The sequence below is a fragment of the Alligator mississippiensis genome, chromosome 1 (assembly GCF_030867095.1).
Source record: "Alligator mississippiensis isolate rAllMis1 chromosome 1, rAllMis1, whole genome shotgun sequence".
Taxonomy (NCBI): domain Eukaryota; kingdom Metazoa; phylum Chordata; order Crocodylia; family Alligatoridae; genus Alligator; species Alligator mississippiensis.
The window spans coordinates 311,056,054-311,071,227 of record NC_081824.1 but is presented as its reverse complement, the minus strand read 5'-3'; the positions used below and the strand labels follow the sequence as shown (position 1 = coordinate 311,071,227).

Sequence of the window (15,174 nt, the reverse complement as noted above, 5' to 3'; positions counted from 1 at the left end):
TCTAGTTAACCAAAGACAGGTTTAACAAAGTATAAAACACAAACAACACAATAAACAGTACTGATTGACAAAACATAAAATGCACAAAATACAAAACACCAAATAACAAGAGATATAGGGCATAGGTCCCTGGAGGGGGAAAAAACAGTGACCCCCTGCACTCCAACAAGAGCTACTCCTACATCACTTCACTCACCCCTACTCAACCCAGCCAGGACTTGAACTCACATCTCCCACACAGTAGGCAGAACCTCTCCCACACAGCCACCACTCCTGGGCCTGTTTCTGGCTGCTGGGACTTCTGACTTTCTGGAAGCCCCTGCATCACATCAAGCTGCCCTACCTTTTGCTGGAGAAACTGGAAGCAGAGCTGCAAGCCCCTCGGGCCACTGCACAGCTTTCCAGGCAGGGAACCTCTTCTGCTGGCTGCAGCCTCTTGCTGGGGATCCTGGAGCCCAGCAGGGAGCCTCTCCTGCCAGCCCTGCTGCGCTGCCTGTGAGTCCTGCTCCTTTAGGCTCTTCTTGGGCAACTGCTCCCGCCCCACTGGCCCAGCTCCTGCCAGCTCTTTGAAACTCCTTCCTCGTCATTCCTCGCAGGTCTCCTCCGAGTCAGCTGCGCTGCCCCTTTTATCCCCCTCCAGGTGACCCAAGGGGCGAATTGGGACACGGAGGTTGAGTCTCTACGGTCTGATTGGTGAGGAAAGGGAATCCCAAGCCCTCCGATCATTTTTTACCCTTTCAAAAGCCCTGGGCCAAATCACTACCAGCTAGCCCGTCACAATTCAAAAAATTGTTCTTTGCAATTTTGGGGGCACAAACACCCTTCTTCAGGCATAGGGAAAGTCTGCTGGTGTTTTGTGGTCTTCATGGTAGAAAAGAAGCCAAGAGGCAAAATGCAGGTGTGTGAAAATACAAATGCATGGCAGTGAGGATCAGAGGGAATGGGAGCCTCCCAATGCCTGAAGAAGGGTGTTTGTGCCCAAAGCTTGCAAAGAACAATTTTTACAACTATTTAGTTGGTCGAATAAAAAGATATCACATTTACCCAAAGAACCTTGTCTGCCTATGTCTTTAAATCAACACGGCTACAGCTTACACCCCACAGAATAACATCCAACACCACCTGAACAGCCATTACTGCTTCAATAACTTAGTTGAATGCTATTTTACTAAACGTACAGCATCAGCTCATTACACAATGGGAGATCCTACTGTTTCTTATGCAGGAAAAGCACTTCTGGCAACCTTAGATAACCAAACACTGTGTCCTGACAAGTGGCATTTAGTTATTTAGGGCTACAGCCAAAGAGGGGCTTTGAGGCTGTAACACTGAGCACTGCAGCGGGTCATGTTTAGCTCCCTTGAGCCCCTAGAACACGGCGCAGAGTCCTGTGTTAGATGCTGACGCTCCCTGAGCAGGGCTGGGAGGGGGGTGGAGAGGGAGGGAGTCAGGTCATATAAAATGGACTTGGAAACAATCAGGAGGCTGAGGGGAGGGGTTAGGAAATGCACCTGAGCAACGGAAGACCCCGTCTCATGGACCATCTATTTATTGATAACGTATGTGCTTACAAAGAGATGCACAGATGTGTGTCCTAACTACAAGATTAGGCTCAGTCTGATAATAGTTTTCAAACCCATTCAATGACCTCTAACTCTCCACACCCACTGCTCAGGGAGTTTCAGCATCTAATACAGGGTTCTGGATTTGGCTCTGAAGCCCAATGCCTAAAAAGTGAACGGTTGCAATGCTCCATGTTGCAAGTGCCTTAACCAACACAGTGCAAATAAACAAGTACAAAGGTGGGTGGGTATGCAACTCCTCATTCAGGATGGTTTCCAATAAGTTATCAGTGGCACACGCCAGCTGCAAGGATTTATCAAGTAGGGTTTTACAGGGGTCCTATTTTACAGGAGTCTGGCACTATTCAATATTTTCCTAAATGACTTAGATAATGGGAGAGAGACCACACTTCGCATCTTCAGATGATAAAAGGTTCACAAGCACTTGGAAGGGCAGGGTGAGAATGTAAAATGTTACTAGCAAATTGGAGAAAGAGCCTGAAATAAATAGGATGTAATTCAATAAGGACAAGTTCAAACTACTATAGTGAGAGAGAAAAATAACTGAGGGCCAAGTGTTTTGGTAGGCGTGCCACAAATTAAGTCCTGCACCCTCCTGTGTGCCACTGCCCAGTCTACTGTTCTGCTTCCTGCGTTATCTGCCACATGCCACACAAAGAGAGACTGCCTGCACTACTTGGGTTAGGCAGCGGCTCTGTATAAAAGGACCTAGGGCTTATAGTACATCACAAACAGAGCACAAGTCAACCACATTATACCATTGCGAAAAGAGCCCACACCACACTGAAACATAGGTAGACTTGGCAAAATTCAATTTTTATTTGTCAATATTTTTGATGGATAAGATCAATGTTTATTTTTAAGCATTTATTTTGATTTTCATCAATGTACATTTTCAGGATTGTCCAATATTAAGAGCATGAAGGTAGACAGTGATTATAGTGCAGTTTAACCACTAGCCGTGACAAACGTAGCTACTGTAGAACTGCCACCAGCTGAGCGGCAGAGCTGCCATGAGTCCTGGCTCCACTCACCCATAGCTCCTTCGTCTGCTTTGTCACTTCCTCTTCCTTTGTTCCCAGTCCCTTGGGGTTTCTAGGAGTTGCAGTCCAAATTAGTCAGCACGATTCTGTAGGACTGCTCCCCCTGTCATCACACACTCCATCCATTAGCCATGATTTTTCTGCTATCCCCTTTCTGTAAATTTCAGTTATTAAAAATGGAAATATGTTTTCATTGGTCTGTGAGTGTGAGGTGAAATCAATGTTTAGCAATGTTTACCAATAAAAATTGAATCCTGCCAAGCTTCAATATAAGTATCATGTTCAATACAAGTGAAATATCCCTTCACTCTGCTTTGAAGGAATAGTATGTCCAGTTGGGGGCAGCATACTTCAAGAAAGATGGGGCTCAACTGGAGAGACTCCAGAAGAGAGCAATTATCAGAAGTTTAGGAGAACTTGTATGAGGAAAGGCTGGGGGGAAAAAAAGTAAAGGTTTTAGCCTACAGAAAAGAAGATCACGCTATGACATTAGGATGCAGACACATTTGGACCCCTTTCAAAAGGGGAAGTTACCAAAGGGCAGCAGCTGGGATGTTCTAATCTTCTGTGTGAAGAAGCCAAGCAGGATTCAAACGTCACATTTGAATCAAACCCCTGAAATTTTAAACCTGGATGCAGCAGTATTACAATTGGAGGGGATTTTGCTACTTTTGACTGGTTTTTAGCTCCTTCACATGCAACAGAACTGTGCCACATGTTCACGTGTCCACACATAACAATCTTCAGCTAGATAAAAATTCAGAGGAAGTTTGTAAACTGAGGAAAGGATTGAACTGTAGTGACAGGAAGGTTAAGGTTAGACCCTAGGAAAAGCTTTCTACATGTAAAGCTAGTTAAGCACTAGAATAGAGTACATAGGGAAGATAAGCAGTCCCTATCACTGGTTATTCTTAAGAGGAGATCAGACAAATCACTGTTAGGAATGGCTTATGAATTCTTGATTCTGCCTTGGGGCTGAAAAATGGTCTTCTCTAGGGTCTTTTCTAGCCCTATTTTCTATAACTGGTGAAAAGACAGAAAATGTGAATACTGAAGGCTCAAAAACATAAGGCAAAAAAGAATGCCAAATATATCTTTTTTAACATTAAGATTTCGGAGCCTAGCTGTTGAGTTTTTTTGAATGCTTAGGTTTGACAGTACTACATTTTTCTTCCCCTTCGAAAAATAATTCTTGGTAGGGGAGGGAAGGGGGCCCGCTGTGTGTTACTAACCATCTTTTCTGGATTAAGTGCACCTCTTATTTTCCTACGTACAATATAGCATGAAGATGACAGTCCTTTACTTTTTCAGTGCATACCCGTGTGAAGTGTTAGAGAAAGAACTTACATTATAGTGATTTTCTTTACAATTGTATTATGTCAGACAAATGATCTTTCAGCTTCATGTCTTCCTGCCCTCTCTCTGTGCATCTATCTTTAATTAAAAATGTTTTCGGCTTCCTGGAACTTGTTCCTTGCCATGATTTACTATATTCACTTAATTGTCTATTTTGGCAGGGAAGGGAAACAAGCAATGAATTGTTTTAAGAAATAAAGTGACAATTCATACACTCGCTTAAAATTAAGATTTAACCATGTGTATAAATATTTTAAGACATAACTTCTGTATTTCCAAGCTACATGGCCAGACCTGTAGGTTTTATGATGTATCAAATATGAGTGGTAGTTATTTGTATATGAACAGATGTCCTAACAAATTCAAGCACAGGTTCTAGGCAGGCGTGGGTTTTGTTTTTGTTTCTTTGTTCGCATAGTAATTTAAGTTTAAAATAAACCCAACTACTGCTGCTTGTCCTGAAGTAGCTAATAAGCAGTGTTTATGTAAAGTACCCCTAAGGCAGTACAAGACACAACTGCTGCTAAGACACAATTTTTGATGAGATTATTGCTATTCTAAACCATGATTAGTCATTTGAAATAACCCTGTAACATTTACAGAATTCCTCCAGTAACAAATATCCTCTAAGTCTTGATTCAAATGCCACTGAAGTCAGGAGGAATCTTCCCTTAAATGTCTATGGGCTTTGGGTCAGGCCATAATTACCATATTAATAGGAAATACAATTTTGCTAGAAATCAAGCCTCATGTCAAAGTCATCAAGTGGAAGAAGAGGAGAGAAAGAGGAACAAGTTCTCTCTCCCAGCTTCATTAGACTGGGCTTGGTTTGAATTAAGAGGGACAATTTGGCAAAATATTTGGCTAAAACAGCGGGGGGTCAAACTTGTTTAGCCCTCTGGGACTGGCCCAGATGGCCAGGCTCCTCACCTGTGGGATCCACTTCACTCTTGGTGGTGGGACAAGCGCGCCAGCATTCACCCCTGCAGCTGCCTGAGCTACTGTGTCTGCTCAGGGAGTTTCAGGGCTTAACACTGCTACCACCAAATTCCCAGCCCCTCCAGGAGCCCTGCAGGTTGACTCCAGCCCATAGGCCATATGCTTGATACACCTGGCCTAAGACAAACTGGAATAAAGAGAACAGGCATATGGATTCCCTCAGCAGGTTTGCCCATGCCTGGGATAATCTGCTCCTAGGTAACTAAAACAGCACAGACCGACAGGGATAAAAACAGGTAACCAACACATAGAAAATAAAGGTCATTATAATGCCTTCCAGATTTCTGACCAGGACTATGAGTCAACCAAAGAGGAGAGAATGGGCCCAGAGCACCCAGCACAGAACATGCTGTGTACAAGACTTGGAGAGAGACGCCTGAGTGCTCACACAGAGCAGAAACAGTCAGCACCTGAAGACTGTAATGTATAAAACTCACCTGTAACCAGGAACGTAGTCATCAGAACTAGAAGAGCACCAGATCAATGGCTTGTACCCACCTTACTTTCAGCTTTGTCTAATCCCTTTATTGAGACTTTACAACAGTCTTCAAGATTATCATAATGTAGGGCAGGGGTAGGCAATATTTTTTGGCTGGAGTGCCGAAAAAACCACAACGTCTACCTTGGAAAGTGCCGGTGTGCTGACACGCCGGAGCTCAGAGCAGCTGTTTGCAGCCTCCTGGCTACAGCCAGCCTATGGAGCCTGGTCTGCTTGCAGCAGGGCTTGCAGCCTCTCAGCTGCCTGCTGGGAGCAGCCTGGGCTTTGTGGCTGGCAGCAGCTGCTCAAGAGCCTGGGTTGGCAGTGGTGTGCTGAGCAAAATGGCCTTGTGTGTCATGCTCAGCATGTGTGCCGGGGGTTGCTGACCCCTGATGTAGGGTTATGATATTTTCAGTTTCAAAAAAGAGGACATGGGGGGAGGGGAGGGAGGAAGGAGAGGGGGAAGGGAGAGGAAGGGAGGTGGAGGGGGGAAGTGGGTATATGATTTGGGGGGGCAGAGATATGCCTGTGTCCTGTCCCTGCCCTTCACTCCCACCCCGTTGCCCCGCCCCTCCCATCCCCATCCCTGCTGGTGCCTCTTATTCCCAACCCATAGTACCCTGCCCCCCAGACCATGCTGGTGCCCTTCACTCCCAACCCTCAGCCCCGCTATCTCTGCTAACACCCCTCACTCCTGACCTGTACCTCCTGCCCCCCAGCCCTGCCAGTATCCCTCACTTCCAACCTGCAGCCCCCTGCCCCCCAGCCCTGCTGCCCCCGAAGAACCCACCCAACCTCCTTTCCCCTGCCTCCCTGCCCTGCTGCAGCCCCAGTGCCAGAAGGCATGCACGCACAGACACACACTTACCGGCCTGAAGCTGCCAGAGCCTGCGCACAGAGCACATGAAGCTCCGGCCTCTGATTGCCTTTCCCTGCTCTTCTCAACCCAAACAGCTCCTTGCTGGGGCAAGCCAGGAAGTGCAGGCAAAGCCTCCGGAGGCAGAGTAAAATCTTGGACATTTGCTGATATTTTAAAAAACAGCCCGGACAGAGATGGAAGGACATGTCTGGGAAAACCTGGATGTATGGTAACTCTACATAATATAAAGTGGAACTAGGGATCTGGATGCATGGCCTCCCAAAGGGCGAAGCCTGTGTTTCACCAAGGACTCTTCACCATTGTTGGAATGAGGCTGGGGAGTGAGCAGCTGAAAGTAGATATGGGGGTAGGAAAGGGGAAAATTATAATGATGTGGAGAACTGAGATTTTTCATCCTAGCAGTGTTTGGCTTTCCAGAGCAGAACACTTTTTCCCCAATAATTTATGACATGGTTGGGTGAGAGCTTACCATTGCTCTGATTTGATAGTCATACAACTCATATAAAAAAAATGGCTCAGACTATTAGACCCCTGGCATGTGTTACACTTAAGAGATGATTAACCAGTTAATCATGTCTTAAGTTGTTCCCTGGCCACACATTAATGAAATTAATGGCATCATAAAACAAGGAATAAACCACAAAGTTATTACACGTTATTTATGTAATAACTTTGTGACTGGTTCCTATCAAACCATTAACTGAACATGTGGCCAGGCTGGAGCTCCCAGCCATGAGAGCACACAGTGTGCCCCTGCAGCTGGGAGCCCAGACCAGCTTATGAGGCTCCCAGCCGTTGCAGCTTACTATCTGCCAGTACAGAAGGACCCTGTGTGGCATGAAAGTGTAACTGTGGGCATCCCACATCAGATCCCACCACAGCTTTACTTGCATGTCTGCTAGGGGCCTTAAACTAGCCTGGATAAAGAACGGGGGGGGGGGGGAAAGTTAGCCACACTTGCAACAACTGTTAAAAAACTATAGCATTAACCTGTGGACACTTATTCAATACAATGAAACAATTCTCTTCGACTCATCAGGAATCCATCAGAGAGGTGTATCTGGACCCGGCTGCTAGACCCTGATTGCCACCTTCCTCAGGGGTGGACAGGGCATCTAGATCTTACTTACAACAAAGCCTGCTCACACTGAGCTCCCCAAAGTGCTCCCCACCACAATTGCCAGCTCAAAATCAGCCCGCTTTGGTCACAATAACATGTAATTATACAAACTAGAATTTAGACGCAGTAACTAACACTTGCAAAAAGTACTATGGATTATTCATTAATATTATTAGACTATATAGCACCACACATGGTCATAGTTTCTTACACACACTACAAAGTAGACCTCTGAAAACATCGTAGTCAGCTTTTGAGGGATGTTGTACAGATACAGAATTAGAGTAGTTGTAGGAAGCCTTTACTGAACATGACTAGGTAGAGCCTAGATTTTACATTTAAATGAAACTAGGCTAGTTTATCAGCCTTCATAGAAAAACAACAAAAGGAACAATTACTAAATATTTGTCTTATAATTTAAATATGAATGAACCTTAATGTATATAAATTAAAAGATGCTTTCATCTGCCTCTAGTGACAGTAATGCATCTATTTTGGTTTTTTTTTCTAATTGTGCTGTAGTGCACTGTACCTCTGGTGGTGTTTTTCCTACATGTTCATTCAGTCCACTGATTTCTGGAAAGGACAGGCTGTACCTTTAGTGCCTGGCCATGTGCGTTTCTTCTTTTAGGACATAAAAGCACACTTTTGCATTTGTCCTACGAGCTTCTGCAGAGGATGAAAACATCTCCTCCATTTGCTTCAAGAGCACATTGTGAAATAAAAAGCACTCTGCTTATTTTTCCTGAAGTTCTTTTGGAATCACCCACACCACGGAGGAATAAACAAACCAGGGCTCAGGCCAGCAAAGTGCTGCACACCATGACCCTCATTCAGGAAATCATCTCTGTTCAGGAAGGGGGTTTAAGCATATGTATCTTTATTGGCTTGAGTGGGAAATAAAGTAGGGAGGGAGCTTAGATCCTGAATTGGAGTACTGACATGCTTAAAGTGAATCATGTGCTTATGCATTCTGCAGGTGTTGGGCTAGCAATAAAGCTAGCAACATGCATATATGCAGCATAGCAGGTTTGAAATTATATTTTTAATAAGGCTGCATGTGTGCATCCTTTGACTTCAAGATGGCAATTCACTTGTCTCTTGAGAACACTTAATACATTGTGTGAGAGGGGTGCATTAGCATTAAATAAAAAATATGTTGCGATTCATACCATGCTGCAGGAACAGCTGATTCTTTGGAATATAGACTGCCTGAGGCTATATGAATAAAATGTAGAGACAGGCATGAAAAACTGGAGAAATGCTTGGGGGGGGCAGAGTCTGAACAGTAATAAATACTTCAGAGGTTTAAATTCTAGGAGGAGTTTAATCAATAATAGGAAAGGCACCAAAAGGGCTCTGTAACACCCTATTGATTGTTAATTCTTTTGCCAAAAATAAATAAATAAATAAATAAATAAATGCAGGTCATTAGAAAACTAAGAGGGAAAACCCTGACCTGTTCAGGACACACTGTATCTTGCTAGAGAAGACAGCCCCAAATTGGCATAAGGTTGAATTATTCAAGGTCACAGTGCTTGCTGTGTTTGTTCTTTGGAAATCACTGTGACACTCCTCAGTATGCAAGGAAGAGCTCTTCCATTCACTAAACTAGTCTCTTAATTAGTCCCCCCCAATATTTAGATTCTATACAGGAAATGATAAATTAGTTATCATTTTCCATGTATCGAATCTAATTATCGGAGGGGCATCTTAAATTCATCCTCCTGCCATGGTGGCAGGAAAGGGGGGGGAAGGGGGGGCAGGTGGCCAGACCCCCAGTGTTTGCCCCGCCACACTTCACCCTCCTGTGCCTGCCCCCCTCCACTTGTTATATTCAATCTGAATGACACCAGAAACTGCTGATCAAAACCTGGTTTTAATTTTTTTTCTTTTCCTTGATGAGTTAAAAATCTGCAAAGCATAATTGGGGTTTTTTTTTCTTTTTTTTGAGGAAGTTACAAAACTGTACATATTCATTCAGAAATTGCATGTTTTACCCAAATATATGTTACCTTGCGTGCTAAACCTATAAACCAAAGGTATCTGGAGCTGCCGTCACATGAGTAGGTTGCTATTTACAGCCCATTAGTTGGGTGGTTCCACACTACGTAGCAAATTCTACTGATTTCCTTACCTGAGGGAGAAAGGCTTTGGCAAGATCAGAAGGGTCTGACCAGGAGTGTCTACAAACGAAATATACTGGAGTATCTTAATTAAAAATTTAGATTTACATGCCTACACTTTTTCCTTTGCAGCTCTATTAGAAAGTAATTTTAAACTTTTCTCTCTCCCTACAGATGACCTCCCCACATCCATTTAACTGTGTTTCCTTATTAGGCCTTCATTGAGAGGTCCTGGGCAATGCATCAAGTTCTGAGTGTCCCTATCTAAGTAGGGTGGATCTGGATGAAAGGGATTAAAGACCCTGGAGTAGACAGAGTGTATGTACATCATAGTATCATTCCCAGAGCCAACATCCTTTTTGGGGGGGAATCTTCTTTTCCTGTGACATTAAGATAAGGAGGAAGTTCTGGTGAAGCCAACATCCTAATGTCATCTACCAAGCTCATTGACAGAGTAAAAACATTATATTACTTCTTGTTTCTGTAAACCACAGTACTTGTCCATTGTGTAATATTTACTGCTCATTTTCTTTGTTTTAGGTACTGCCAACCAACTTATTTAGTTTCCCATTAAATTTATCTTCCCATGTTCTCCATGCTTTTGTTATGCACCACTGGTTCTTCCCAACTGCTCAATTTCTTTCCCAGTAGCAGAGCAGGTGGCTGCTTTTCCTGTGTTGTTTTTTCCTCCCTTCACTTCAGTATATCATTACTATGCATTCTCTCTACCTTCTACATGTTTTCTGTAGCTGGCAAGGATGGATCATCTCCTGAATGGTTCATATTCAGGAATACCCAAAGAAGTACAAAACCCCTGAATTAAATTATTCTTGTATTGCTTAACCACCACGCTTAGCCAATGCTTTCTGTTTGCAGCCAATAACATGGTTAAGCTAATTGTGATAACAGCTCCAGATGCTTTCATGTGAAAGGACATTTTAGATAATGCTCTTTGGGGGAGCACTAGAAAGGTAGACTTTACGTATTTGTCCAGTCACTTCTGCTTCCAGACAGCTTCCTCGACATTTGTTGAAATCAGGGACTTCCTTCTTCATAAAGATTAAATAGCTTTTAACAGTTTTGAAAACAAGCTTCTAGAACGTCTGGTAAATATCATGTGAAATGTGACAGCACATCAAATCATACTGTGCAAATCCATCGTGCACCCATGTCTTGAATACTGTATGTAGTTCTGGTCTTCGCATCTCAAAAAGGATGTAGTAGAATTAGAAAAAGTACACAGAAGTTCAAAGATGATCAGGGGTATGGAGAAGTTGTTATACTAAGGGAGATTAAAAAGGCTAGGGACCTTCAGCTTGGAAAGAAGGCTGAGGGGAGATACGATAGAGGTCTATAAAAATTATGAAGCGTGTGGATGGAGTGAATACAAAACTGTTATTCACAAAGTCCCAGAACTAAGGGCACCCACTGAATATAGTAGGTTTAAAACTAACAAGAGAAAGTACATTAAGCAGTGCATAATTAATTTGTGGAAATCCTTGCCACAGGATGCTGGAGAAGCAGATAACACAGCCAGGGGCAAAAAGGGCTAGACAGATTCATGGATGACAGATCTATTATTAGTGATTAAAGTAGAACAGTCAAACAGTTTCCTCTAGCATCTCTAAAATAGTGATGATGGAGGGTAACAAAGAGGGAATAGATAGGTCACTCCAGAAATATCCAATTCAATGCTCTCTTTAAAGCAGGAGTGGGCAATTATTTGGGCTGGAGGACCATTTAAGAAGTTTAGGTGAGATGTTGAAAGCAGGGGGGAAGGGAGTGCTGACCTGGCCTCACCCCCCTCTACCTCACCCCGTCATGGTCTTTTACACCACCCAGTACAGCAGGAGGGGGAAATGCCAACTGCTCCTATCCAGAGCCCCAGGCCTATCAACCCTGAACTCACTTCCAAGTGCACTGTGGAACTGGCACCCGTTGCAGGGACATGCAGGGAGCAGATTGCAGTTCTGCCCCGGCCCCCAGCCCTGCACTGTCACTACCCACAACTCTGACTCCAGCCCCATCTGCCTGTCCTGCTCACAGACTCCATTCCCCACTTGTCCGGGCTCCCTATCCCATCTGTCCCGCCAAGTGCTCCTTGCCCACGGGAGTCTCAGAGCATCCCCCTGGAGACCTCTCCTACCTGCTCCATCTGGTGCCCCAGCAGTGGGTGCAGGGCAGATGGACTGGGGTGCCCAGGTAGAAGGTCCAAGTCCAGCAGCAGTGCCAGTAGAGACACTGGCAGCAGCAGCTGGAAGTGTGAAGACACAGAGTGACTCATCTCTGCAGGGGCTGCCAGGAAGCCAAGTACAGCTGCTGCACTACCTGGACCTGTGGACTACAGCTCCCATCATGCCTGAGAGCCACCTGCGGAGATTGGCTGGGTTGCGCTTCACACCTGGGGGGAAGAGGACCAGCCACACACTCCATGACCCAGGTTGCCCCTCATGCCTGGGCTGGGTAGGGCCAAGGGACCTGCTGTGAGCCAGATAGGATCAGCTTGGTGGGTTGGATCCAGGCTGCGGACCATATTTTGGCCACCCTTGCTCGAAAGCATCCACTCCTACCACTATCAGAAACAGGGCAAAATGGATCACTACTCTGCCCGAGTATGGAACTCCGGTTTTTAGCATGAATAAAACTATACAGAACATGCTAGGAGACCCTATGCTATCTTAAGCTAAGTCCATAGGAGTACATGGGCCTATCAACAAAAGCATCATAAAACTTCCCTACTTAAACAGCATGAACTTTATGCAGGATTTATGAATGAATTTAAATTTTATCTTGACAACTCTAGTGATCTGAGAAGAGCCTTCCCTCCCCCAACTTACCTGCATGTTACTCTTTGTTATTTAAGAATCACACACACAACTGGACAGCATGGCACAAAACCAGCCATATAAGTTCCATAGAAAAATTCTGTTTTATTGGTTTAGATGTCACACACAAGTACTGATGTTTAGATATTTTTAATTATATTTTATACAGAAATCAATTTGAAACAACAAATTTGATTCTATCAAACAACATGATATATCAAAATATTGACAATGATTCACTGTATTTTTATGCATGCTACCATTATGGAAAAGTTATAAACAGTGACCGTTGTCTTCAAAAGTGACCAGCAATTTTCAGAAGGTTAAAGCCATGCACAGTCTAACAAATAAGCAAAATCAAGATGTCTTACTTTGGATATCTATAAAACAAATGTGTCCAAAGTAATGTGTCATTCCTAAGAATCGGAAGCATAGGGGTAGCAAATTTTTCTCCCCCTTCCCCCCTGCCCCTCCAAAAAGAAAGTATTTACGGCATACAGTTTGAAAAGGAGCCAATAGCTAAAAATGCATGCGTGAGTTTCTCTCTTTTAAGGTACTCATTATTTCTGGACTCAGCACTTTCCCAAAGGACTGAAAGAGGATATAAAACCACAGTCCTCTCTTTCTCCCTATCATATCCTTATATTTTTAATCTATTATATCCTATTAGCAGCATTGCAGATTATCCTCGAGTACTGGGGAGTCAAGCTAAATCTAAATCATCATTAAACATTTATATGAAAATAATAGGTACCAGAAACTTTTTCTCCTCCACAAGTTGATAGGAAAAAAAAAAAAAAAAAAAAAAAAAATCAGCTGGTCTAGAGGCTCTATTAGAAAAAAAATAAATAAATAAATTGCATTTTGAAAAGCCAGGCCAGGCTGCCACTGTCAGGAAGTTCAGGCAGGTGTGAACTTCTGCATCCATTACAGATGGGTTTTATGCCTGGCATTAAAAGGATGCACTAATGCTGGACTCTATTTATCCATAACCCATTGCAATATTAAAAATGAGATTTTCTACAGGAAACTGTGTTTCAGACTATACCCCCTCACTCATTAATTGTTATAATTTGCAGTGGAATTCCCAAATGTGCAATAAAGCTATGCTGAATGCCATAGTTGTTGCATGCTCATAAAATATAATCTTCAAGTAGATAAAGAGTTAATTGCTGTAGACACAAATTGGTTAACAGTTAATTCTCAAGAAGGGCTTTAATAAATTACACATTATGTTTATTTACACCATCTTACTACATTAATGTTTTGTTCCATCTAATGTGTGTTCAGAAAGGATCAGATGAAGAAAACAGGGAGTGAGGAAGAGCAAGCCAAACAACTGTGCAGTTATGAAGTGCAGCAGCTGCATGATGATGTTCCTTTCAGTGGATTCTCTGTCTGTCAGAAGGCCAATCCTACAAGTGCTGACTGCCCTCAATTCCTATACGAATAATTGAAGGCTAAACAGATTACATACGCTTCATGCTTGGACCCATAGATAAAGAAGAGCAGAAATACTTTTCTTCGAGATGTCTAATGAAACTATTGTATTCCATGCGAATAATGAAGACGCATTCTAAATTTAAATTGTTGCTAAGAGACCTTCCAATTCAGGAAGGCCTTTCCTATTTTTAACCAGGTTGAAGTCAATGGGAATACTCCTACATTGATGTTCTAATTCAAGTCAAAGATATGACTGTAGCTTATGCAGATGCATCTGAACGTGTTTCAAACTGGCCAGTGTGGTTGTTGATAGCAATGTAGCCATGGCAGCTCCAATCTTAGCATGGGCTAGCCACCAGAGTATTGTCCACCTTCCTGGGCAAGTTTTACAGCTGCTGAGCTCCATGCTGTGTTAGCTACATTGTTATCAACTAGTTAGCAGCCAGCTCCTTCCTACGCAGTCACATCTTTGTAGTATAGACAGGTCTGTAGGTACAAACTGAATTGGGAGCTAGTAGTAAGCTTGTACAATAGCTATGGGGAGAACAACATAGTGTTTGCAAAAGACATTGTTCTCCAACCTATGTCTGTGGCTTTGTCTACAATATTTGCTAAAATGTATACAATGTAAGCTAGAGTATTTTGCAGTTTATTCTATTATTATGTCTTACTATTTTCTATTGTACACTCCTGTACCAGAGTGCCCTATTATACATGGCATTCTCTGTGTCATTAGAGCCAAATCTTTCGATACCTTCACTGCTCCTGAACATATATTCTCATTGAAATCACTGGGACTATAGGCACACAGTTAACTATTTCTCACTATAAACCATGGAATCAGGATCTGACCCTAAATATTCATGAGTCACTTGCAGGTATTTAAGTAAACTGATGGGCCTTGCTATGAGCTAAAGTTTACTATGTGTGGCAATAAGTGCTGCTTCATCTGTCTGCATTTTTTTGCATGTGTAATATTTTAAAACAAAGTAATAAAAGACATTTATGTCATCCAAGAACATCAGAATTTTTAGTAACCCTGTTCTAGGGCCATATCCCAGGTCTGCCACGTCTAACCTGTGTAACCGTGGGTGAGTCACCAAATCTTCCTGGCTAAGTACAGACATTCAAGGATCTTAGCAGGAGGTTAGATAACATTACATATGGCAGCCTGATCTAAGGTAAGTTGGTATGGGAGGGGGTTTGGGGGGGCAGGTGCATCCTGTGGGAGTGGTACAGAAGGATTGGAGGTCTGTGGAAGGGTTGAAGGGAGAGGCAGGATCCACAAGAGGGATTGGGGAAGCAGGGTCCATGGGTGGTT

The 15,174-nt window shown here is 43.3% G+C and overlaps 1 protein-coding gene across 2 annotated transcripts in view; it reads left to right on the top strand.

Moving 5' to 3' along the window:
- Positions 1-14,823, top strand: part of GK (glycerol kinase) — a 358,525-nt gene extending 343,702 nt beyond the window's left edge. Inside the window, exon 21 of one of the 2 annotated variants that reach the window (XR_002089913.2) lies at positions 5,262-5,636. Coding sequence is in view for 1 of the 2 variants with exons in the window: in XM_019486305.2 (XP_019341850.2) it covers positions 13,701-13,714 (14 nt within the window). In the remaining variant the exon portion in view is untranslated. Of the gene's footprint in view, positions 1-5,261; positions 5,637-13,700 lie in introns of those variants that run through there. The other variant, XM_019486305.2, reaches the window with a different exon arrangement.
- Positions 14,824-15,174: the final 351 nt, after the last annotated feature.